Raw genomic sequence first — 27,820 nt, forward strand, 5'->3', positions numbered from 1 at the left:
TTTCTTTTGGATCCTATTTCTACTAGCAAGGTATTAATCTTGGATTACTACAGATTTTTGTGATAATTTCCTCTCATAACCTCTAGGTCTTCCTCATACAATTTTACTTTTTCTAAAATACAAACAAGAGGAAAGAAATCAAATGCACCTCTCTGTATCTTTGTGTTCACCGTTTTAGGCAGCTCCCTAAAGCTCTACACTAATTTGAGAGATTATTCAAGTGATTAATTCAGGAGATTATTAAGGTGATTCTTGCATAAAATGGTGAGCTTTTGATTTCAGTTTTTCCCTTATATGGTAGGGGCTTTTGCACCTGTATTTCTGACCTATACTTTTAAGTGAGGAATAAAAAAAAAAATCATACCTATGAACCCTGTTTTCCCCTGCTTACAAATGCACATTATTTTCCTGCAAAGATGACAGGGACGGTGAACATGAAAAAGAGTCAGTGCTGAAGGCATTTACTGCCCCATATTTACCAGCAGCAGTAAAACAGGCAGCATTCTGCCAAGATCTAATCAGGAAACGTGATTGTGGATACAGTTTCTTCTGTGTGTTTTCCCTTCCATCTAAATATGCTCCTCCCCCAGTTCTAAAAATAGCATCTCACAGAGGAAATGGCAGAAGTGATTTTCAGATATAATATAAGCATATAAACATAATCAATACATACATTTTGTACAGGCTTACATTTCCTTTGGAAAAGACTTATGAATTTGCTGCATGAAGGGAAAAAGTGCAAAGGCACACAAAAAATCATGCCTTTCCTAGCATCCTGACTTGCATTTTGCAGACCAAGTTGTATGACTGAAATATCTCTAAATTCTTGCCAGTCTCTGTGGGTTTTGTTATCATATTGCACCATAGATGTTATCTTTATTGTACAAAAGATGAGCTGAAGAGATACTGAAATTACTGTGGAAGTCTGTGGCACTAAAAAGTATTAAGCTGGGAGTCTCCTGCCTCTGAGACTCTTCTGCTTTTTGTCTGCAGCCTCTGCAACAGTGAGACAGATGTTGGCAAGTGCAGGCAGGTCCTTCAAATACATCTTAACTGTTTTTTTCCAGGAGAGTTTGAAATTCCATTTCATTTCATAACAACTACCAGCAGTTTTCTGGTCTGCAGAAGCTTTAACAGGAGACTGGCAATAAAATACCTGACAACCGAGGAAGTATTTTTAAAAATATACATTGTCATTATGTATTTTTCTTTCTAATACGAAGCATAGGTTGAAGCAGCGAGGCCAGTGTTTGGGACTAAGTCACAGCACTGCCCTTTTCCTCTGTTTGCCCCCTTTACAGCTGTGTCACACCACTTTGCTGTTGGTAACACATCTGGTGAAAACCTCCAGAATATGACTCTGGAAGGTGGAAAAAGGGGCTACAGTTTTTTGGCAATATTAACAGTAATAAATTAGCATGGGATTTGGTCCATCCCACTGTTACAAAGTGGTGTCAACAGCATCTGTAGAATGGAGCAATATGCAGCCTCTCCAGCATCGGGGAGAACGTTGCAAAGCTGGGGGAAACTTCGGAGCTTCTCGTCTTCATTTCTTTGCTAGATACTGTGCTCCAGCATGAAGGTCTGGAAGGAAATTCTCTAACTTTTGAATTCCAGTGAATGATTTTTATCCTTTCAGCTGCTTGGTGGCTCTAGACATTTATTCTCATGCATTGAGGATATGAATTATTAGGCACCATTCAAATGTACAGTCCTTTTACCTTTATTTGGTAACTCTAATAATGTAATTTCAGTAGCTTATTTTCTTACACGAGCAGAAAAAGCAATACCTACCTTTGTCTGCCTCCTTATAATTTTAGAAGCCATGATGAATTTGCACTCATGAGACCTCCCCAACCCTTGTTTTCTCAACAGCACATTTAAGATGAGAGTCTGAGTGCAAACCACAGCCAGAAATGTGACTATATTACGGGTACTTGTAATCAAGCTATTCTAGATCATGTGAGTAAGAGCTGTTGTAAAGGTGGGTTACAGTGTTGTGTGCAGCACCACTTGCTGGAAGCTTTGTGTTTGAGTACCATAGTCACTGTTGCTGTTACCCCACTTTATAGCTGCTGTTTGCAGGAAAGTGGCCCAGCCTATGCTGCAGACACACCTTCAACCTTAACAGGCTGGTGTCATCCCAGAGGCAGAGGCAGGGGCTTAATGATGGCTAGTCCTACCTGATGGTGAATAGAGGACTCAAGTTCCACAGGGAGTGAGCTCTTTTTTTCCAGTGTTAAGAGATGGGAAATGAAGGGGAAATAAATAAGACAGCATGTAGAGAAGAAAGGGGCAACATGTATCTCAGCCTTGCATCATCTTTTCTTAGTATGCCCTAGCCTTGGCTTTTTTTCCCCTCGAAGGGAATGAACACACAGCGATTGATAAAGAAGGGATGAGATCCCCTTAGACCTGAGTGCTAGAAGGACAGAGGTATCAGTCAGGTACCAACATGAGGTAAATGAGTTAACTTCAAAAAATAAAATAAATCCACATGGTTTGTTCTCTGTTGTTAGGACTCTGTTTCCCAGCAATAAAAAGGAACAACGAGCCCATTTCTTCTTCCTGTAATTTTGTTTCCAGCAAAATCTGAAAACCTCAGTTTTGATTATTGCTATTGGGAAATATATGTGTTGTGTTTTATTTGATACAAGATAGGCTGGAGCAGTCTGGAGCTGACCACATTAAACTTCAAGTAGGCAAGCCACAGAAGTTGCAATCTTGGCTTTTCCCACAATGGCTATACTAGCAAATGCCACTTGCACATTTTTGTCACATATCAATAGAAATTTACAGCTGAAGTAAGGTTAAAAAAGAAAAAATCAATACCTTTTCACAACTGCCTGAAGTTTTATGATTTGGCTCACAGGGTTGGTTAGAACTGTTTGCTCAAGCTGTTCTGGTGGTGGCAAGCAGGTATAAAATAAGTATTTGCAGACAATATCTACATTGAATGGTTCTTGTAAGTCTGCACAATAAAAAATAGTTTTTGGAGACTGTACAATAATTCAGTACACATTTCTGCATTATTTTCTCTGTGTTTGCATTTATTTTCCACTTGCTTACTTTTTTAAAGCAAAGTAAATTATTACCCACGATAATATCCCTAAAAGGATTGCCAAAGGGGGGCAGAAAAACAGTTGTTACGAATAACACTTTTTATGTCCACGTGTTTTAACATATTCTATTCGGAAAATACATTTGGAAGTTCTTTGGGGGTGAGGAGGGAGTACGTGGATTACAAGATATGTAAGAAAGAAGGAAAGAAAGTAGAGAGGAAGCCTTAATTTCATTATCTAATGTCACTGATTCATAGGGAACCTCTTTAGGACTAGGCTGTGTGGAAGGTGCTGTAACACTGCAGGGTGTTGCTATTTTAATCATTAATGTATTTTCAAAGATTCTTGAAGACAAGGTAATACTCTGATGATCTGACCCTTCATATTACAGCTGTATTTTATACAGGTTTTTTTTTTTCTTTCTTTTTTCTTTTTTTCTTTTCAGAAAAAAGGGAAATGTGGGGTGGGTTACTATTCTGTCAGGCTGTGTCACAAAATGTGGAATCTGAATAAACTTTAGCTTAGCTAGGAAATGTGATGGGAAAGAAGGAGGAGACTGTATTGGAACAGCATTTAAGATCTACTTCTAGTTTCGGAATGGTTGTGGAGGCTGCTTTGTGAGAACCACTAAGTAGGAATGATAGAATTCACTGGTCTGGGAAGTACTACAGCCTGCAGTGACATGATATGGGATAAGAGTATAGTGTTTCCTAAAGTAGATGTAAATACTTCTGAGTTCAGAGCTGCCCAGTTTGGGTTTTTGTTTGTTCTGGTTTGTTTTGTTTTTACTGGCTTTTCTAAGACACAAGCAGTCTGTAAAAAGGACTTCACTAGAAATTTTAATGTGGCTCATATTGTAACCAACAGATTATGAATAGCTTGAATGCATTTTCTGACATTACAAATTGCAAACCAAATCTTGAAAGTTAAAGGCCACTCATACTCATTGAAGTAAGGGCCACTGCTTCCTGCATTTATTGTTTGCTTCTGTAACCTGAAGTCTGTTGACTAACAGAGTTAGCAATTAAAAAGATAACGGCTTTGGAAGGTTAGCCTCAAGGTGTTAGGTTTTTTGAAGATATTAAATACTTTATAGTTAGCTATTGAATTTTTTTGTTGATTTATTTTTACATAAAATCTTCAAAGCAACCCTCTCTAGTGGATCATAAGCCAACTCTTCAGCGGTTGAACTCTTAGGCTTCATATTGTGTTTTGTTAATTTCTAAAAGAAAGTAATTGTTCGCAAGGAAAACACATCTCTTTTTTTCTGTCTTATCCTTCCCAGTTACTAAGTTACAAGTTAGAACTTTTTCTCATTCAATATCAATACTAATTAAGTACATAAAGGTAAATATGGTAAGCAGTGAGAGCTTTCTAGTTTCAAACAGTGAATGCAGAAGATCTTTCTAAATGCAATCATTTTAGCTGTATGTCAGAGAGGGAGATTTATTTCATTGTACTTAGGAAATTAATCTTGCAAAATGATTGTTATGAGGATACATGGGAAGAAAGAGAATCCAGGTACCGTCCCCTGGGGTATGTGGAAATAGACATCTAGCTGGAAAAACACACATCTCAGCACATGACTTCTGAGTGTTTACCCAGCTTCTTAGATAGGTTTGGCAGCCTGATTTTTCCTTAATGCCACAGCTGCTTCTCACACATGCATACCTGGGGTTGTCTGTGCTGTGTATCAGGTTCATTAATGACTGACAGTGCAAGTGGATCATGCACTTCCTTAGGTATTCTATTAAGTAGGCACATTGTATTTTAGTTTACTGCTTCTTGTTTCATCTGCTGAGAACAAAGTTAAAAAGCTGTCTGTATTTCAGTCAAAGGCATGATAATTAGCTGTGTCAACATATCTAAGCTGGTTTAAAATCAGTCTTATCAAACAGTGGGGGAATGGCACTAAAAGGATAATACAGCATAGAGTGACTGAATATTTATCTGTCAGGATGTGCACCCCACTCTTGCACTGATATCAGCACCTGAACTGGGTAGGTTAAGGACACTGGGGGGTCTGAGAACTGCCCAGATCACACTAGTCATGCTATCTCTGCAAGAACTGCTTCAGCAGGGTATCAGGAGTGAAAAATGGCAAACATTAAATTTAGTCTTACTCCAAATAGATATACTGGTTTCATAAGATGCCATTTTTATTTATTTTTCCTTTAAAAAGTAAAAAAAAACAGTTTGAATTTAGCTGTGAATCAGTTGCTCTCTAGAGAGAAATGTGTTCACACACAGAAATTAAAGAATAAATTAGACCATCTGCCACAGAAGTTGACCCTAATTAAGGTCAATTCTCCTTGATAAGTAATTAATCAGGAACCCTTATTATAGTGTAGTGTCTCTGTTAACAATAAACAGAGCATTATTTTATTTTTATGGCTAGAATAAGTCTTTTAATTGATAGTATGCTGCAGGAAGCCAACATCCATCAGCACTGAAAGTGGTACACTGAAGGCATTTTAAATTACAACATCATTAGTTAAAGTAGTCAAAGAACAAAACTGCAATGCTCAAGAATGTACGTCTTCTGCAAACCTTACCCCTCTGTAATTTGTTGCTTATAAAGAAAAAAAAGCACATCACCTATCTCTGCCTTGAAGGTGATTACAAATGTTATTATTTATTATTATCACTCCCATAGAATCCAGTTTACTCTGCTTATCATCCTAGTACCTGAACACCTTTCACTAAGCAGTAATGGCAAACACTCTTCATGTAGTTAGCATTGTTATCCCTATAAATGGATTGTGTGCAGTAGGATGTTCTGTCTCACCTCATTCATATATATATGTGTAGGCATACATGAAATATATAGCTATACAAGCACACATACATGGAGACATCTGCATATATATATATATATATAGATCATGATGTACTTATATTGGTTAAAGTAGGGGAGAAAAAGTTTTGATTGTCAGTGAGCTTCAAATTTAGTTTCTGAGTGTGGGATGCAGCACAAAAAATAATTATAATTATCTAAGAGGCAAAGTATTCCTCCTGTAATATAAAGCTTAGTAGAAGAGCAGTTCCAATAGATTCTTTGTGGCTACTATGTTCTGTATGCTGGAATTTCTTCACAGCAGGATGGGCATAGTACTTGCATGATGCTCTGCATGAGCAACCCCAAGGATGTCCAGAGCTGAAAGATGAAATGGGAGAATGCTTATTGGGCAGATCTGTCAATCAGAAATGCTCTTTGCTATGGTGAATGAGCCAAGAAATCTGTTAGGAATTGCACAGGCAAAGCAGAAATGGAAAAAAGCTAACTTCATTTCAGGTGAAAAATTTGTGCGTGATGTCCTCTAATGATACTACTGCATAAAGAGACAATTTGGGGGCAAGAGGAAATTTGGAAAAAAAAACAAAAACAAAAACAGAAAAAGAAATACTGTTTGCTTTTTATAGCCTTAAAGTTATCATATGTAGTACAGAAGAATGTCAGAAAGGCTGTATGAGAGCACAGCCACACACACATGCATGCACACCTACCTCACCTGATGCTATACTAAAGCCATTCTGAGCCTAAAGCTCTTGAATAAATTGCTCCAGAGTGGTTTGTTCACCCATGTGGAAACTTCACCTCTGTGACACTAGCAAAGTCAGCAAGACATTGGGTTATTTGCTGCAGAGCACAAAGCATTTCAAACATTAGCTACCCAGGAGGATATGTAAGATGCAGTTTCCCCCTCTATGTTTTTAGTAAGTCTTAAGAGTGGGACTTGATCCAACAGGTCGATGAATCCCCTTCCTTGTGACTCTGTGCTTTTTTTTTTTCCTTTCTCCTTTTGTTCTCCTCTTTAGAGATGCCTATTCTCTTCCCTGCCATCCTGATGTATTTTCAAAGGCTTATCTGACCAAACAGAAGCGAAGCTATTCACAGACTTGAAGTAATCAAAGAATTCCGTGTCACAAGTCACAGATATGCCAGCCACCTAGGTTGTCTTTTGGAGTGGCTGAACCACAGGGAGGGAATGTATTTGTGGGGCAGCTATTTTTAGTTAGGGTTTTCTTGTGTGTAAAACCTTTCCCCTCCTTTTTTACCTTTTCTAATACCTCCTCACTAACATTAAAGTTGTGGAAGTATGAAAATGAAACACTTGTATGTCTGGTTTCTCCTAAGCTTTTTCTAGGAAAACCTTGATCTCAGTAAAGCCAGAATTCTAATAAAAATAGTGAACGCATATAATTTGTCAAATATTTTACCATCACATTTCTTCCTCTCTGAAATATGTGAGAATAAGACATGCTTGGTTTTTCCACATTGCTATTTCTAAAGTGGCCTTGACTTCAGTGAAGTTACTTCTGACTCTAATTTTCAAAGGTAAATCTCTGCCATATATATAAAAGTACAAAGAGAAGAAAGATGCACTAAGGCAGAAATCAGTACACTATTAGGGAGATTAGAGTAATGTCCTAAAAAGTTGATGGTTACCTAACAGGCTTATTTTGCAACGTGGTAGTTTCCAACAGTAGTAAAAGTCTGTTGTAAAGTACATCAGTGAAGAATTTATAACTGTAAGGATGACATTGTTTTGTTCCCTTTTGCAGTTTTGAAGACGATGCATTTTTCAATTTTAGCTGTTAACGGCTGCTATACTACATGTTGTAAAGAAAGTATACTCTTATGGATTTAAAAAAAAACCATAATGAATACAAATAATATATTTGGACATTATTCAAGCCTGATGATGATCTTTCCAGTGAAGACAACGTTCATGCCTGTTCCTTGCTTTGGAGAAGCATTCAGAGCCTGCCACTGCTGAGCTCTGTGACATGCAAAGCTGTGGGTTAACTTCTGCTTTGATTTTCTCTGCTTTGCTTAGGGTTAGCCTTTTTATATATCTGGCAGGTTTCTTCTAAATACAATTCAGTTTATTTGGAAGCTTCTTTGATTTCACAGAGCATATAGTTGAAGGTACTCATGCTATTTGTAATGTTTCCTTAAGTTATTTCCTCTTTAGAAGCTGTTTATGAACACTAATGATGTCCTTCCTATACATAGCCCTTCCATTATTTTGTGGCACTTCTCTTACACAGTTTGCTCCCTTTCCCTTTCCTTTGCCCTTGCCGTTCTCCTCTCCCTGACTCTCCCCCTCCCTCTTCTCCTTACCTTTTCCTGTCCCTTCTCCTCCCCCTCCCCCTCCCTCTCCCCCTACCCCTCCCCTTTCTTTGTTTTTTTGGAGATGCCAAAGCAATGTCATTCAAACCTTGAGCACTGTTAGAAGCAGTAGCAGAGGAAAATGTACAGGTAGCTATCACATTTTGCATTTCCCTTCTAGCTACCTGTTGGATTTCACAGGCCAGTCAACTGGAGCTGTTTGATCACTTCATATCCTGCATGTATTCAGTGTAAGAATTTTTACATGCTCTGCAGCATTAAGTGATCAAAAGAAGTGAGATTCTCTGTTGTAGCACTGATAATAGACAATTCTGCACTGCACATCTCAGCACAGTAAGCAGAGAAATTGTAAAATTGGTTTTGATTCTGAAAGATCTTCAAGATGAAGAAAGGTAAGATAAAGGAATCTGCTACCACTGAGAAAAATATACGTGGTAATAAATCTTTCTGTAGGATGACTACACTCGGTGACAAGAGAAAGAAAGCTGGCAAAGAAAACAATAGGACTGCTCAGAAAATGGGACAGCAACCAGGACTTGCTTTTCTGCAGCAAGCCCAAACCCAACCCAGGGCATGGTGTAGCTTGCTGTCTGGTAATAGCATAGTTATGTTTCCTCATGTGAGGTCTTTAAAGCAGCATTTACACAATGTTTAAAAACTTCTTTGTCCCAGTGTCTGGGGTAGGCCTCTGGAAATACTCAAGATTGTTAACATTAAAGGAAAGCTTATCAAAGGTGTGAATGGCAGGGAAGCTTTCAGTTTTCATTAAAGCTTACCAGGCACTGGGTGTCTAATAACATTTTTGGGGTTTCGTAATTTGCTACAGGTTTTTAATATGCAAAGCCCTTTGGCCCAGATTCTCAAAAATTCATTTCTCATGAGCATGTGTGTTGATCATACAGCTATTAATCATTTAGTATGAAAGAGTACTTGAGAACTTGCTGATTATTCACTTCTGGTCCCAGTTCTACCTCCTTCTGACTCTGATTTTGGATTTGTTTCGGACACACAAATTATCATAAGAGTTCTGTGAAGCCTTTCTAAGCACAGAAATAAATTCCCTTGAACCAGCTCTGTTTAGAGTTAGATTTTACTGATATCAAGGTGCTACTTACTTGCTGTTTCATGTTTGTTTTGTTTTCCTTTTTTTTTTTTTTTTTTTTTTCCTAGGAGTATTTTTATACATTTGGATGACTATTTCCAGTCCCAAGAACACTTTTAAAAATCATCTCTATATAAACACTATAAAAAAATCGAAAAAAGCCTAATTTTCATATCTCAGTGTGCTTATCTTGAAACAAATGTTGATGTAAGTGTGGGAAGGAGCAGTGTTTGTTGTCTTTGAGTAGCTGGAGCTCCTAACGAGTGTGCCATTCCTTAGGCTGGGCATACTGTATTTTAGTTACACAAGCTCATGGGTGTCTGCCTACATAGCATGCAAGATTAAAGACAAGGCATGTGAGCCACTTTTTTTAGTAGTTAAAATATTTTCTTTTCCTTCAAATTAGGCTATGTTTGGTATAACAGCATCTGTTATTGTGTCCCTTCAACCATCGCACCACAACTGTGAATCCTTGGTGAGACACTAGCAAGGTCAAGGCATTTCTGTGCTACATGTGGATTTGACAGAGAGTACCACAACAAGGGTTGACTACTTAAATTGTTCTTTACTGCATGTTTTCTCAGAAAAATTTAATTTTGTGTACTGCAGTAATGATGCTGAGTGGATAATAAGATGCAGTATGCTGCTGCTGCAGGCTCTATGCCATATGTCTTCCATAACTATTGCATTTTGGGGGTCTGGTTGTTAGGGTAATGGCATCGTCTAGGCAATCCATCATCAGAGTAACTTGAAATAATACAGCTAGGATATATAGCAGTGAGAATTGCAATGTTTAAAGCTAAACAGAAAAACTGCAGTCTGAGAGCTGAAGTTGTCAGAATTGTAGATTTATACATATTTCTACATTTTCTACTTGCTGAGCTTTATGTATAAATTGAATTGCTATAACCACACTTAAAGCAGCCTGTGAGGACAATTATTTTAAAGCAGAAAGTGATATAAGTCATTATTTCACACTAGTAAAGAGTAGTTGCTTCCTGCCCTGAAATGCTGGGGTAGTGAACACCTCTGTGATACCTACTTTCCAGGCTTTTAATTTCGTGATTTCATATATGGGACTTTATGACATAAAAGACCTATTTTAAGATGTGTGTCACTTTTTACAATTAGGGAGCCACTGAGGTAGCTTTTTTTCTTTGGGTGCATCTCAGCTGTGAACAAGTGTGATGCTGGAACCATATTTCACTTACCTCTTTTAGGGGGGTCATTGTTTTGAAGCTATATGTTGGTTAGTTTTTCTAGAGCAATATGTAAGAGTACTGTATCTCTGGTAGCATCTTTGTGTGTTTGCATATACAATATTATTACAGTGACAGTGCTTTTCATAGATGCCCCAGGCATCTGGTGAAAAATAAATTTTTATTATTTCTGTGTTGGTTTAGAAAATCTAGAGAACTTAATAGCATGAAACTGGGATCATTTAGAGCTTTCAAAGTGATCTTAGAAAAACGTGAGCGTGCAATATGTTGCAAACTGTCTCTCCTCCTTTTAACAAACTCCACGAAACAACTGATCAAGGATCCCAGAATTAGGGGCAGAGAAAAAAAGCCTTTTTTGCCGTATCAATAAGTTTATGTATCTGTTTTTCAAGTGCCTTGTACTGTCTTTGGAAGGATCTTAGTGTAGATGAGAAAAGGTGTGCTTGGGTTTGCACTTAAATGAACATGCACAGGTGCTGCAGGAAATTTTGGCAACATTTGTGGCTCTGCAGCCAATATTTTTTCCTCTCTGAACAGGATGAATAGTGGCTTCATGTAGTGATAGGCAGCATTTTGTTGCCAGGATCACATTTCAAGTTGGTGTGTGCAAACACATACCATACACATGACCACACTTCTTGCAGGAATCCAAGGGCCACATTTGGATTCCACCCATCACCCATCACTCAAATCAAGTAATGGTAGTCTTCAAGTAATGAAAAAATTCCCTGACTACAAGCATGCTGTGTACTGGAGGCTCAAAAAGACTGTAGAGAAAGTCTTATAGAGCATTTTGGAAGGAAGTGTTGCCAGTTCATCCCACCAGTCCCATCAGCTGGTGAACCAGGAGGCTGAAAATCAACTAAAGCAGAACAAATCTTTCACAGAGCAAGCCCAGTGATGAAGGAGAAGCAGTCAAAATTACTGGGAGGCTGGATTAAGATGCACTTTGATGCATGTTGCTCAGATTTGAGATGATGGTAAGGAAATCAGTGTCACTTGCATAGTGCTCTATCTCCAGCTGAACAAAATCAAGCTTTTAGTTTAAAATCATGGGATTTAATGTGATTTTCAGTTCTTTCTGTTAGCCTACCAATGCAGTAGGCTGCAAGGCTCTGGATTTTGAGCTTTTCTGTACAAATCCAGAACAAAGAGCTTTGTTTAAAGTGAAAAGAGAGGTTTTCTCATAGCCAATGGTCTACAGAGCTGTGTATTTAAGAAATAAGCAAATAGTGGGAAAGTTGCAAATAAATGAAATGATGAGAACTGGCAAGAAGGAACACTGGGAATAGCTCAATCTTCTCACTAGGCAACCAAGAAATTGAGAAGTTTATTTGTTGTGGGTTTTGGTGGGTTTTTTTGCCCCTACTTTCCAACCCCCCCCCCCCAGCAGCTATGTATTTCCAGCTTTTAGGAAGAGGAAGAGAAACAAAACAGTTTTCCACTTGTCAGATGTGAGAGTATCAAAGCCTGAATAGCAGATGGATGCACCCTGTAAGGAAATCAGTAAACCACTTTGCTTGCTTTCTTGAAGGGCCTTATCTATGACTGATAACTTTGCCTTCTAGTGCTCTGATAGAGTTTTCAAACCCCTCCTACATTTTTACAGTATGTCAAGTGCTGATATGTTGAAAGCTATAATCCATCCCTGAAAATGATCACCTTTCTGAATCCATGAAGAGACACTAAACCTGACTGTAACTACTCAAGATGAGAGCTGACAGGATGCCTGTTCCTACGGTGTGTTGTTCTGCAGTTGACTAAGAAGTAAAAAGAACTGATTACTACTGGTAAAGATTAGGTTGCATATTTTATCTGTCCTTATAGAGAAAAGCAGTAATTAAAAAATACTTTAAAAATAATTTATTAGGTTAACAATGCTTGGTTAATACCTGAGAGTACAGTTCAAAAATCCAATATCTAGTGAGTTAAGTTCTTTCACTGGAATATAAAAGATGCGTCCATTCAGGAACTTTTCCGAGGTATCGCCTCTGTCTTTCCTAGGAAACACTTCCTGTGGAAGATACAAGATAGTAATAGGATACTACTGGTGTATTTTTAGACCAAAATATACTCATTTAATCTCAGAGTTAAAATGTTTCTCCTGCCCTTCAATTCCAGAAGCAAACAGTACTATTTCTATGTATGCATTTCCTTGCAAGATTCAGAAACAAGAAATTACTTTACTATTTTTCATAAATGTCTATAGTATAGAATCTTAGCTTCTGATTGCATTTGAGTGGAAATGGTCTCACTGTTCTTAATAAAACTCAAGAAACTTATTTTTTAATATAATTAAAGTAAACCATCAGTTAGTTCTAAGACTTTGTTATCACATTTGCCAGAAAATAGTTCTTCAGGGAATGACACTCCCTGTCAGATGCAAGCTGGCATGCTTGAGGTTTGGGGGGTTTTTCCCCCTCCATTTGTTCCCCTGTGGGAGTCACAGTATTATTACTTTTCCTTGGAAGTAGTTGGAGGTTCTAACTATTATGAGCTCAGGTTGTCTGTGGTCTCTTCTAAAACTGCTCTTGTGCCAAGTTTGCATACCCTGTTTGACTGATTCCCAAGTTATTACTACTGAGAGCAGTAAAACCTTGCTGGTGCTGTAGAAAAATATTTTAATTTTGCAGATGTATATATTATGCTAGCATAGGTTTTACTGCATTTGGAGTTGGCAGATCAGTAGCACTGAACTAGGGTCCAATTGGGAACAAATTTTGCTGTCAGCTGGTGGATTGATTTGCATTTCACTTGGTTCTCAGGTTCATCAGCATTCTTGAGTGCTTCATCAGAAGTCTGTTAAGGCCAAAGTAGAAGCATTTAGAGTACACAGTTCATAAAAAATGCTTGAAAATATTCCACAGGAGATAGTAGGTTACAATAGTAGCTGCCAATGCTTTTGGAGACAAAATATTTCAAAATGATTGGTATATACACATACATGCACACATGCACACCTATACTCTCTGAGCAATCCAAACTTTTAGTGTTCCAGAGAACATTAGGAATGTAGTATTGGAGCTAAACGTGTATCTCTCGTGCTTTTAGCCAAGAGCTTTGAATCCATTAGCATATTTTTTCTTACCCCTCAAGCTTGGACTTGCACAAATGGCTGGACAGCACAGGTTAAACTGTAGACTAAGCCTATATTGCATATATAGGGGTACATTAGGTAACAACAAATGAGTTTTTCTATCTTTATGGGTAGTGAAAAATCACCCTGGCCTCAGAATGGAAGAACATCGTGGGCAAAACACCTCCAAACCAATAGTGTTGCTTCTATGAAGAGCTGCTGTGTGGGGCTCAGTGTCAGGTAGCTGGTCTGTAGGTCCCTGAACTGCTTTATCCTAAGAATCAGTCGTGGTCATGATGGTTGTAGCAGTATTCATAGTGCCTTCTCATTTGAAGTTTAAAATAATTCCCAGAGACAGAGAACAATGTTTTCACTACTTCATGATGTGCTTCACTCCTCTGCTGAAGGTGTGTCCTCTCTTCTGGCCTCTCTTGGAAATAATATTGGAGAATCTCCCATCTTCTTCATGTCTCCACTCTTTCTGTGGCTTTCCCAGTTCAGCTTAGGTAAAGGCAAAATAAGGAAAGGAATCAATTTCATTGCTATGTTCTCTCTCAACTGGGGGAGTTTGAGAAAAATAAAGAGGCTACGAACCACAAACAGGGTGGTGGACTTCTATGGGCCCTGGGTACAGAGCTGATTTTTACAGGAAGGCTCTGAAATTATCTTCTTTGCTAGTGGGCGAACATAATTCCTAGAAACATGAGCCTGAAATGCTATACTATTTCAGGTCACTGGCAAGGATAACATAATTCAACAGTACCACTGGCTTACTTGGCATTTAGTAGTGCACAGACGTTTCAATAGTGCTCATCATCAGGGTGCTGAAGAGGAAACCTCTCATTCAGCATTTTTCTGAGGCCATTTCTGATAGGAAGAATAGCTTTAAGATGATTATGAATGAATAAGTGATAAGGGAAAATTTCTACTAATGCACTAATACATCTGAGGCTGGCAAAGCAGAACTAGTAATTTAATATGCTTCGGTTTAATCCACCTATTCCTTTTCTACCCTGCCATGTTGCTCCAAAAGGAAGAGGAAAGGCAATTTTTTCTAGTGGGCTACAGGCCCATTTTATTAAGAATCCCAGGGCTGAGGTCTGAGATCAAATTATCTAAACAGGATACTGTACATCAGCTGATCCACAAACTATAACACATACTGATAACTATACACATACAATCCTAACCAGTGGAAATAAAAATGTGACTTACAATTTCTGGCAGTGAAGGAGGAATAGTGAGTCAAACTACTGCATGATTATGCAAGGGCTTAAAAAAAAATCACTATCTATATACAGATGTCCTTATTGCAACTCAGCAGACACATGGTGACATACTGCTTTGTGGCAGTACCATCTATCTTGACCTGTGTACTATCAGATCTTTGCATCATATTTTATTTTGCAGTTGTAAAAGCTGTGTGCAGTTGGGTTATAGTCCATATCATGTTAATGTGATGTTCAGAAGTCAAACTTAAGTGTGCATATAATAATGAGGCAAACTCAAACACGAAACCCAGATTTGCTCCCTTGTTTCATGGGTATTTACATAACCCTGTAGCACCCACAGGTGCTGAAGAACTGTGAAAAAAGTAATGTATTGTTTAACTATGGAGTTTTAATTTTCTCAGCTGCACAAATATCTAAGAAATAGAGTAAAAAAATCACTATACTATGTTATCAACTATTAAGGTGATATTTGTTGCTATAGCAACTGCTTGCTTGATGTCTGTGTACAGTACTTCTGTACAAATGTAGGGAAGTTAAGGAAAATTCCTTTTTTCATCATAAAATTATGCATGTATCAAGTAAAGCCAAAAGTCTTCCTTCAAGTCTATAAAGCATGAATTGCACACTTAGCCATTTACGAGCAGTAACTTGGTAACTTTTGCACCACATTCTCTTACTTTGGAAAAGATGCTGATATATATTTGCATTTTATGCCACTTTATTATGCCTACACCTGTCCTGTTCACTCCAAGGTGTTTTTTTACTCTGTCATTTTTTGATGTGAAATATTATTATGTATATATATATATATATCAAATAAGAAAGCGGGTATATGAAGTGTAGGTTATGAATAGTATAATTATGAATCATTGCAAAATTAATCATCTGTTTTAATCCTCAAAGCCTTTGATTTCTTGGAAGTACTGTGAAAGGGTGCATAAGACATTATCATTACATGCTGTTATCTGCATTTCATAAATTAATAAAAGAGGAGATTGCTTTAGATCCATGAAAATGTTATATTCCTTTGTACATATTTTTGTATAAAGAGAGTAAGCATATGAATGAAACAGGTTGAGCAAATAAGCTACTGCATCCATGGGAGAAAATGGTTGAAATCTATTCTGAGTTATAGCTGAACCAGTTGAAATAAAATGGAGGTGATGTTACACTCCCAAGATAAATGTCAGGTTGCTCTGCAACTCACACATGAGGCAAAAGATGGTGAGTGTTTGCTGGATGATGTGGATCTCTTACTGGCACCCTATATGCATGGAAAAGTAGGACCAGCCAACAAAGAAATGTTAAAACAATCCACAGGGAAAAAAAGAGGAGTGCTTAGGACATTATTTAAGCAGCTGAGAAAGTAAAAAGAATACTTTTCGGTGTTATTCTGCAAATCACAGCAGGGAATATTTCTTTTATTGTTTTAAAAAAGATCATAGCTGAAGCATAGTGCCAGAATATTGAGGGTGTTTCTCCAAAGGTGTTCAGCAGCTGCTCAACTGTGTAACTGGAATATGGAAACACTACTGGAATATGAAGTCAGGTACATAGAAAGAGAGTAAAAGAAAGAGGAAGAGCTCCTGAATTCTTCACTTGAGAGGCTTCCAGAGATGAGGAGCTGCAGGATATACTTAAAACAGAAAGTGGCAAGTTAGTAAGAGAAAGAGGGAGCACATACAAAAGTTGTGTGGGAGAGGTGAAGCTGGTTCTGGAAAGATTGACATGGATGACGAAGGGGTGCTAAGTGAAACTGTGCTTCTTCTGGCAGTGTAAGAAGTTTAGGAAGTTTTACAACTTTTAAGGATGTCCCAGTAACATGAAATTTCACACAGCATTGACACTCTGCAAAACCCCCTAATCTTGTATTGTGAAATGCTTTTCTCTTTTTTTCCTCGGTGTAATGAATATCCTTACATAGGAATAGAATTTATTTTACAAAAGAAAAAAATCCTTACAAAATCCTTAAATTAAACTATTAATAAACATGAAAAGACTTTTTAAAAATGTAAATGTCCCATTGCAGTGAACATATTAATATTCAAAAGATGATAAAATGTGCCAGTACCACAATAATCTTGAAAATCAACAGCCTTGGTTCTGAGTATGAATATGTGTGGGAAGTCCCCTTAGCCCTATGTGTCCTTGGGTGCAGGAGCTTACAGGCAAATCCCAGGTCCTTAGTGAGGACAAGATGCTGTACCTGTGTCACAAACACCTTTTGCTCCTCCTTGTCTCTGATTAGGAAAGTCCTTGTTAATCAATCAATCTGTTCTCATCTTAATGATTTGTAGCACCTATAATGTGACACAAAAAACCACCCAAAATTTCCTCATTTGTTATAATTCATGTAGACTGGGTATTGAGGTTTTCAGAAAGGAGATGCAGGGCTGGGCCTAGGATTTTATAGCTAGAAAATCCTTCTACCTCTTCCAAATGACACTGGAAGGCTTCCCATTTTGACAGTATAAAAGGAAAAATGGTGTTTAATCCCCACAGAGGTTAATGAATGAAAGAAAACTTTTAACTTGGAAAAACTTCACTTAGTGAAGTATAACTCATTTGGAATATCAATTATCCATCAAAGAGATGTCCCAGGCTTACTGAGGTGTCAGGAGGCTTGTCACTGCTACATGCAAGCCTTCAGAGGTTACATCTGAGGAGGGAAGATGTTGTTAGAAAGCTTTCCCTGTACGACACATCGTCTCTTATTTCTTGCTGAAACAATGCTTAATTTTTTTTGTTTTTTTTGTTTTTTTTTTTTAAACATGCAGCACCAGGGAAAAATTGGAGTTAAATTTAATGTCGGGACTGATGACATCTCTATTGAAGAGATCAACGCAATCATTAATGATGGAAAGTACCATGTAGTACGTTTCACAAGAAGTGGTGGCAATGCCACGTTACAGGTGGACAACTGGCCAGTTATTGAACGTTACCCAGCAGGTAAGGGCTTGTGCAAACACTTGTGAGAAAGAGGGTGGGGGATGCTTGCATTTTGGCTCATTTTATTTCTTTTCTGATACAATGTCAGCTCTTTTGCAGTGTTTTAGTAGCTAATTCAGTAGTTAAAGGGTCCTGAGCAATATGCAGTTTATGATGATGGCATTTCCTAAGTGAGTTTAAAAGCACAAATTCAAGCTATTACTGGAAAAAATTATCAAGGCACGAAACAGTGGTTTGATTTCCTGCTTTCGTTTGGTTTTATTAGATTAATGTTTTAGGGGGGAAAAAAAGGCTTTGACAAAAGCTACAAAGTAAAGTGACTCCCAAATTGATCTCCAAGTGGTGGGGTAAAACATTTACTAAGGAAAAGGTTGTCTGTGTTTTTTTAATTGCAAGTTGTCATTAAAGAAGTGTGAAGCTTATGAATTTACCAGAAGTGTTCCAGCAGGCAAAAAGTTCATCAGTTACCAGTTGTACAACCAACCAAATTAAGATACCTTAAATTAAAATGCAAACTACAGGATTTTACTTATGCAAGTGATGCTGGTTACTGAACAGAACCATTCATGTAACCAGAGTTGCTTTGATTTGGCCCATATTTAATTTTATGCAAATGCCATGCACTGAGGATTTCTGTGTTACTAATTTTATTCATTTTTAAAGGCAACAGGTTTTTCAGATACGCAGTCTCTTTCTTATTGCATAGGACTACTGACCCATTAATGGTAACTTACAAATCTCCATGTTATCTGTTAACAGCTGGTGAGTGTGTTTATATTGTGAAACAAAAGGCAGCAAATCCAGAGATGTAAGTGAAAGGTATTCTGGTTTGCATATTTGCTATGATAAAAATGGCAGTTCTGACTGATGTGTTTAAAAGTAGAAAATTCTTCATTTTGGGGGTGGAGTGGGATGGGAGGGTATATTTAACTAATAAGGAATGCATAAGCCACCATTAGTGTTTAGGATTCAGGGAAGTCTGTTATGGTGGGTTTCTGTGGGGTTTTTGTTTGGTTTTGGTTTGGGTTTTTTTTTCTGTTTTTTGTTTGTTTGGTTGGGGTTTTTTTTGTTGTTGGTTTGAGTTTTAGTCAGGCTTTTCACCTGAGTTTTTAAAACAAATAAAAAGAATTTTTAACAAATCCTCAAGTGAAATGTAGCCCTTCAGATAATTTCCTGTCAATAATTTAGAATTTTAAATAAACAAGAAAGTGTGCATTGCAAATGAAATTATGTGTAGCAGGAGTTGAAAAAAACCCCACACCTGTATGCTAATGCATTATGAATGACTGACAGCTCTGGCAGCTAGAAACAGTTAATGGGTTTAAGTTAGACACATTTCTGAGAGGTGATAAACTCTTGAAGGAATGGGGGATACTGAATAAATTATGCTCTGTGTTCTTTCAGGCACTCCTTTTTCCCCCACACAACCCTTGTTTTCTAATGTTTGCAATGTCTGGTAAATGGTGACTGAAAAAATGATGATGGTAGCTGGGGGAGAGGGAAAGAGTGTGTTTTAGTTTGTGTTCAAGACCTAAGTGGAAGAAAGATAAAAAATAGGTTTGGCTGGCTGTCACATCCCAAAGGCTGGAAACATGGAGGTTTTTGTTGGATCCCAGCAGGGCAAAGTCAAGATAACACAATATTTGGTGCAGTTACACAGCTTTGTTGAACAAAACTGATAGACATTAAAACACTAACTGCAAAACCTAGTCCTGTACCTAGAGATAAAATTAACAGTCCTGGATCCAGCAGTGGGCCAGCATACCAGGGGAGGATTGGTGTTGGTAGAAACCCCCCACCACGTAGCCCACCATCACAACTCCTTTTATTAACCTCTTTAGCTCAAAGAGTTGTTTCCCAACAATGAGTAAGCCTGGTTGAGACACATCAGACTGAACAACTGGAGCAGACCTCTGCTCTCTCTTTAGTCTATCTGTACCATATGCAGGCCCAGGCAGTGCTTTAGCAAGCAAATGTTTGAAGGCTTACAATGGTGTTGTGAAACCACTGCCTTAAAATGATAGTTGTAGAAGAGCAAAAAGAGAGAGGAAGGACGGGAAACACAAAGAGGTTATAGTAAAGTAATCACCTGAAGATCCAGGTTTCCTCATGGACAGGGTGGGTGATCCAATCTCTAGGAAAGGCATGGGGAAGTGGTGGTGGTGGGAATTATTGTCTTCCTTTTTTGTGCTAACAATTTCTTTCTGCTCCACCACAGCTTTATAATCACTGCACTGAGTGGTCACTTCCCTTGTCAAGGAACTTTATCTTCCTAAGTCCTTCAGACTGCTAGAGGCAAATGCATAATGCATCCCTCCCATTACATTTTTTTTTTAAAAAAAAATTATTTATACCTAAATGATGAGCATAAAATATTTTTATTTTTCTTCTCTGTTCTGTTTCTTAATGAAAATGCAAAGTGACCTGAACAAGGAAAAACCGCCGTTGAGTTCAGAAGATAGCTACACACAGAATTTTTTATACCAAGCATAGATCAATTTAGAATATAGAGTGGTTTCCTTGGGATGGGATTAGTGGACTGAAAGGATGTTGGATGTTTTTTTTGTAAAAAGGAAAACAAAACAGTCGAGCTTCTTGGACTTCCTTTAGCAATAGTACAAGCTGCTATTCAAGGCATTTTAAGTTACTTCATCAGCCAGGGTACAGAATCTCTTGGCTTGCTTTATTGCTGGGTCTTCCAAGGCCGCTGCTCACCTTTAATTTTATTTGACTGTCCCATAGTAATATTTTAGGCCTCCTGTATGCCATAGCAATGTTTTTGAAATCCATTCTCCCACTTTTCACCTTCCATTTCTTCTCCCTTCACATCACAAGAACATCTAGCCATGCCTTTTTCTGACTTTTCCCTGCTGCTCAATCAAGTGTGATATACTTCATTTACACTCTTTTTAAACACTGCTTTCTTCCCAGATTGCTATTGATGCCCCTTTTAGAAAAGACACAAGCTTGTCCTGAAGACTATGCTGCATTTGAGCAAGGTCAATAATGCCCTGAAGATATTTATGGCATGATGTTCAAAGATACCTCTGTCATTCCAGTCCTAAAAGTAATATTTCTAAAAGTGATGTCTTAAAAATATCAGAAAACACTATTTGGCAAACACTGCTGCATCCAGATTGGGTGTGTTTCTGCTGTTGCTGAATGAAAGTAGTACCTGGCTGGACTGTTTAACCAGCTAACTTGCTCTTTACTCATGGTTTGGTTGGAGAACATGTTGCATTTGTGCAATGTGGACACAGTTTGGTCCTGTTTGCATCAGTGAGGGTTCACTAGCTTCCATTTCACTGCTAGAAATAATATTCTTTTTTACTTTGTGCCCGTTTTACTGATTTTTTAATTGTTTCTGACTGCTTAATTTTTTAATGTGCCTACACCACTGTACATATGCAAAGACTACTGGCTCCTCCTGGTTGTTTTTACTTGTTTTGGGGTTGGGGGGGGCTTTTTTTTTTGTGTGTGTTTTTTTAATTAGAATACAGGCAAGATTAGCAGCTTAATTAGTAAATTTGCTAATGTTAAATATGCTTTATTTCCTTTTTAAAAACAAAATTTAAAAAACCCAACAGGTTGCAGCCTAAAGTGTATAATTCTCCTTTCTTTACAAGGAAAAATTATAATCTGAATAAAATTGTGGCTGGAGTATCTGCTACATGATATCACTTATTTCTGATTTGTGTCTTAAAATATTGGGTGAAGATTTTCTGAGAGTTTCTGGTCAGAGGTCCAGGATTTTCCAGTTTCATTGCCTGTGTAGCCCTCATACAGCCCCATTTGCTGTAGGTAATGGCACTCAAGGCCCTGTTACAGTCAGTAATGCATCACTTCCTAGGAGGATCCTGTGGGCACTCCAGTTGATACTCAAAGTGAGAATCTTTTGAGAATTACCACAATTCTGTGTGGGATTGTAGAAACTCTGAACTCAGTCCTGGGCCTCAAGAGCTACACAGAGTTCAGTGCTCTTACAAAGGGTTTTCTAGCTGGTGCAGTGCACATGATTCTCTAATCTTATTTTATGAGCAGTCAGAGAGGTAAACACCTTGCAAAAAGTGCCATATGGCAATGCTCCACAGGGCATCCACAGATGTTTTCTGTGTTTCATTCTAGAGCTGCATAAAATGCAGAAATCACTCTGGAAGATGAGTAAGATCTGGCATGATTCTCTTTTACATCATTCTCCATCCAACTAGACTCAAGGATTATGTTTTCTCTGGGCCAATGCACCTTCAGTTTGAGTAGATAAGAAATGGGAGAGATGTAAAAGGAAAGAGGAGGAGGTGGCCAGTAGTAGAGGATGGTGATACTTTTAAAGGTAGCCAGATATTATTTTTGGAGTATAGTGGAGGAAAATGTGGGTTATTTCTAAACAAATGTGAAGGTTTCAGTGTCCTGAAATGGCTGGATGATTTTCAGAAGCAGAGGTTTAGATTTAGGCATGGATGTTTATCCAGATTCCCATCAAATATTTTTTTTAACTCCTAAATTTCTTTCTTGATATTTTTCTGAGTGCAATGCTGGAGCTATGAGGATGCACACTTAAATTTCTGCCCTTCATTTAACATTTGTCCCATTTTCCCATTTTCTCATTGTGTCACTGCCTGGTGGGTAACCCTATGATTAAGAATGGCATGTTTTAGTTCTTTAATAGGTGACTAAGATGCCCAGATCTGTACTGGATTTGTATGTTCCATCTTTTTAAACTCAGTTCAGTGTTGTATCTGTTTAGGGAATTATTATCGTCCCTCTGCACCTTCCCAGAGAACTTTAATGTTTCTCCTTGTCCTCTTTTTCAGATAGTGATTTCCCATTACCTTATCTGGATGCAGCCTAATTTCTGATAATATTAAATAGGAATGAGAAAACTGCTGACTGTGCAGTCAGAGTTCCTAATCAATGGACTAACCCCTTTTCCCATGCAGATCCTTTCTACTCCTTATGTCTTATCTTGTCTGCTTCACAACTTAGTTTTTGATTGCCCTTCCCAACTGGCTGGCTGCTGTTGTGGTGATGGGGCTGTACCATAAAACTAATGTGGACAGGCTGCTCTTCTAACTTCAGTTAGGCAATAATTCTACACTGAAATCTAGATTTGCTAAAAAGGCATTCATGTTAGGAAACCAAAGGACTTGTTTATTTGAGTCAAACTGAACTAACAAATATAACCAAAGAGGAAACAAAAATAATAGGAAATTGGTTGTAGCAATGTCGAAATATTAACATCAGTATTTTCTTAATAAAAAGTTCTGACTTTTCATGTCAAGATTGCCCCAGTGTTTATAGGGGATATAGATAAACTGAGAACAAAACATTTAATTTAATATAAAACAACCTTTTCTTTCTTACCTGGAAGAAAATCTGTTTCAAATGACATCAGGGCTCATACCCCTATCTATTTAGCATCTATTAATTATCTATTAAATATTAATGATTTGTTAATTATACTTAATTATCTGTTCATTAAGTATATATTAAATATTCAGATATATTGTATCAGTTTTCTGATTTTCCTTCTTAGTAGTGAACAGTGTACATTTTACTGGTCTGTGATAGTATATTAGAACAATTGAGATGATTTTCTAAAGCCACAAAAATCACTGTTTAGTGTGAAGGTTCTTAGAATAGAATGATTTTTATGTGAATAACTACAGCTTCTGCAGTCAAAGGGAATTTGCCCAATGCTGTTTCTTTAAAAAAAACATAGCAAATCCAATCATTTCACCATCAGGAACCTGCTCTTCAGAGCTCCTGTCAAAAATCAGGCTGATGCAGATTTTTCTAGATATAAGATGATCTGCTAGATATTAGCCAGCTGGTCTATAGTTTCAAAGCTGTTCAGACTGCTGGAAGTATTCAGCAGTTGCGCTGACCTGCAGCAGTCTGGAAGATCCAGACTGATGCAGGTAAATATCTAAAACAAAGCCTTCCCAGTCATCCCTGGATCTCTGGTCAGCCTTAGGAAGACATAACCTAAATGCAGCTTGCTGTTCTCATGTACCCTATGGGTCAACAGATGTTGTCAAGGATGTGTCTGACAGACCTATATCTGTCTGCATGATCATCTTGCATATGTTGTGCACTCGAAAGAGATTGTCCAAAGCACTGCCAGGCTACTGGAACAGATGTATGGCTGTGATTGGGGAGTATCAATTACAATTGAGCATACACACCAAAGAATAACCTGTGTGAGAGTCAATGTGTATTGGCAGAAGATCAAGCCACAGGCTGACATTATGTTTAGTGCCAAGTACCTCTGTAATACAACAGCTGGCAGCTGTTCTTAGGACTTCGGTATAATATCAAATAATTCTGTTCTGGATTTTGGGTTGCATTTGTTTCTTTACTACATGAAGTTAAACAACTGAGAGCACACGTGTTGTTTTAGGGACTTTCTCTGGATCTGTAGACTAAAGGTTGGGGTTTTTTTGAAGATCATCCAGTGGCTGGCAGAAGGGAGCTTCTCATTTAAATGCTTCTCTTGGCCCCTTGAAAATAGACAAAGTGTTTGCCATCTTTTAATGGAATTAAAAGGTGACTTTAAGAAAATGCTGTGTCAGCTAGTCTATTTAGGATAACTGTTATCCATGTGTCTTGGTTATGTGTGTTCAGACTGGCCAAAAATTAACAGGAGACATTTGTGTCAGTTCATTGGTCTCTCTAGAGTAGATCAGTATTTCCCAAGCAATCCAGGTAGCTGTCTGACTTGCATTCCATTGGCTTATAACTACATTCCAAATTCAGCCTTCTAAAGAACTTCTGAAGAGAACCAAAAATCTGCTTCTCAGGTGTAAGTATGGTGGTCAGGAGATATTTTGGACTATTTCACAGACCTATCTTAGGGTATTCTAATAAAATGGACAGACAGCCTCTTATCACCACATCCATCAAACTTATAATGCTTAAGGTGAGGTAGGTACCTAACAAGTAAATGGTCACTCAGTATTTCTCTTGCCTTGCGTTTGTCTAATATAATTTTTCCATCTTCTCTGACTACTGCTCTTAGGACATGGGGTTTTCAGGGTGTTTTCCACACTGAAATAGTTTAAGCTTTGTTCCTTCTCTGAATAAAAGAATACATCTTGCTTCTCTCTCTCATGTGCTTTTCTTCGGTATGGTCAGAGTTTTCACAATTCTTCAGTCAACTCTGTCCCCTTGAAAAGTCAGTCCCAATGGTAGACATAGAGGTTATGAGAAATAATGCTCTCTTCTGATGAGCTGTGAAACTTGCAGACATCATGAAGGCTCTCATTACTTCGTGGGGACAAGGCTTCCAAAAGCAAAACAAAGGCTACCTCTCTGCCCAGCAGGGACACACAGTGGAAAAGATTTAAGTTTTGTTCACAGCAATCAAACTTCTGTGAAATAGGTAGTGATTTGTATGTCATTTCCTGCTGTGAGAAACAAGCAATGCTAATGAAACAAGGACATCGCATAATACCTAACTTCTCATGGAGGATAAGAGTGTTTGGAAAAAACAGGAGGACTTCTCAGGAACTCTCCATCTGAAAAAATGTAGAAGATGAATAATGCAGTGGAAGCGATTACTTATGTATAAAATTATGCCATGTGCATAAAATCAGTCTGTAGATGTGGGTCTGAAATGCTTAGGTCATGAAACGAGTAAGACAAGAATGGGGAAAACGACAGCTAAGTCAGTAGTTCCTTGGTTACCAAGTAATGTCTCATTCTTACAGATTTGGAAAGCAAAACTCATCGATGTTCTTTATAGCCTTTCATGTGTCCATGAAGTCACGTCTCCTTGTGATTCTGTTTATGCTTAGATCTCCATCTGGGAATGTCTGGTCAAACTATTATAGTTAAGTATGCTTTTTTTGATAGGAGGTGACGGGGCATAAATATGCATGACTTAACATATTTTTATTTGCACACGAGCTTTGACAAAGTTCCATATGTAAAAATATCCAGGAAAAAAAATTACACAACCCTGCTGGTAAAGGCAGAGTTCTTTCATGGGTCAGACTGGCTTAGGAAGAACAGAAGCAATGATTCCCACCTAATGAAAATCAACAGTATAAATCCATTGATTTTCAATGGAAATATGAAATTGTAAACCTGAAGTTTTATGTTCATTAACATTGATCAATATAAACAGAAACCATACATACTGGCTATACTAAAGATGTCAGGATTACTAGAGAATACAAAGACTAGTGAATGAAGAACTAAAAAAACCCTGTATATGTTTCCTTTGATAGGCAATTAAAATAACATATATACATTGAATGGCTTTTCTCATTAATTCTCTCTCATAATATCCCAGATGATCACAAAAACCAGTGTGACTGGACCTGTATTTTGTAGTATAAGCTTTAGTGTCACTTCTATCAACTCAAATGGGCTCAGTTCCTCTTGACTGCTATCTGCAGCATCTTGAGAATTGCCAATATGTCTAGTTTTATGTCATCTTGATATTTCTTTGTGTGGTTGACATCTATTACGGAGATCAGTGAAGAAAATATCAAAGAAGATTGGTCCTGGAGCTTATCTTGGGTACTTTCCTACAAGTTCCACCCTGGTAGTTTTCCTGTTGGAAAACCACTGATTTTCCTTACGTATCTGCAATGGCCTCTGATAGGTCCTATGGCATAGTCTAATGAAGTTTTGGAGTTCACCTCAATACTCATCTTGTTAACTTAACGTAGAGCTTGACATTTAGTTTGTTATATTTTCTTTACTTAAGCATATTTTCTAGTCATTCAAATGGAGGGCATCCCCTCTCCAAAATATCTGGAGAGCTTTGATAGTTCTTACTGACCTACTAATTGTTGAGGATTTTTCATTTTTAAATATAGGTAGTATAATGGGAAACAATGAAGGCCAGAATATGGTATATTTGACACATTTTCAGGTCTGAATGTAACAAGTAATGACAATTTATCATTTGTGTGTATGAATCACCAACAAGCTGAAGAAGACACCTTAATAAGCATAAGGAAGGAGAAGACTCCAGTGCACTAGCTGGTTCCTGGAAGGGGCTTGCATCCTGGGAAGATGGGCACCTTTAGTAGGACCTAAAAAAAGCAGCCCTGTATTCAAAAGCCTGTCAAGAGATACAGAAACAGGGTATCAGGCTGTGGCCTCTACATGAGAGAGAGAGGAAGGAGGAGAGGAGAAAAATCCTTATTCAGTGGTATCCCCTATTGTCTTTTTTTTATTCAAATCTTGACTGTATAATTTTTATACTCCTCTATTTTCCACAGATAATCAATTTTTTGCTACATGATATCAAAAAATGCTTTATTGAAATCCAGATAAATTAGATATACTTAATTTCCTTCATCTAGAAAATCAGTTAATTTATCGAATATAGCTATTAGATTAATCTAATACAATTTGGTAAAGTTTTGCATTTTATCTCATTTTCTAATCCTTTCCATGTCTTTGATTCTTTCCTTTGGAATTTGTTCTAATGCACCATGTACAGCTTGGGTTAGACTAAGTAGTTTGACTACATAACCTTTTCTCCCTTCTCATCTATATCTGTTATATTTTCTGTTCCCTAAATCAAGAAGTAGCTACCTATTGGGTAGCTGGATTTTAAAACTCCCGCGGGTTTAATTTTAAGTCCTAGGACAGAGATTATTTCCCTTGCCTTCTAACCCCACTGGCTCATTAAAAATATGGATGTTGCTTTCCTCTGAGCTGTGGACATCTACATTTTCACAGATGCATTCCTGTTAGTCAATCCAATCTACACCCTTGGGTCACCATCAGCCTTTCTGCAAGGTGGCTCCTCTTCTTTCCATGGTGTCTTAGTTTATAGCATTTAAGAATCTCTGGCTTTAAAATTTGTTTTACTTTCTGTGAAAGGTCCTTTGAGGTTGAGTTTTTAAAATTTCACTTGAATATTTATTTTTGTTTCTACTTCTGAAAGAAGCTCTTGCTGAGCTAGTCTAGGTTTTTAACTTACAATAAGTAGTCTGTGATAGTGTCTCCCTTGTATGTTTTTCAGCTTTCAGGTGCAAGTCCAAATGTTTAGGTTTTTTTAAAATATTTTTATATTTTA

General features: G+C 37.7%; 1 protein-coding gene across 24 annotated transcripts in view; it reads left to right on the plus strand.

Moving 5' to 3' along the window:
• Window positions 1–27,820, plus strand: part of NRXN1 (neurexin 1) — a 705,459-nt gene that overhangs the window by 564,051 nt on the left and 113,588 nt on the right. For all 24 annotated transcript variants that reach the window (XM_071739794.1, XM_071739789.1, XM_071739790.1 and 21 more), the window contains one exon: window positions 17,607–17,778. In XM_071739794.1, the coding sequence (XP_071595895.1) occupies window positions 17,607–17,778 (172 nt within the window). The remainder of the gene's footprint in view (window positions 1–17,606; window positions 17,779–27,820) is intronic.

Source organism: Heliangelus exortis, chromosome 3, assembly GCF_036169615.1.
Source record: "Heliangelus exortis chromosome 3, bHelExo1.hap1, whole genome shotgun sequence".
NCBI lineage: Eukaryota > Metazoa > Chordata > Aves > Apodiformes > Trochilidae > Heliangelus > Heliangelus exortis.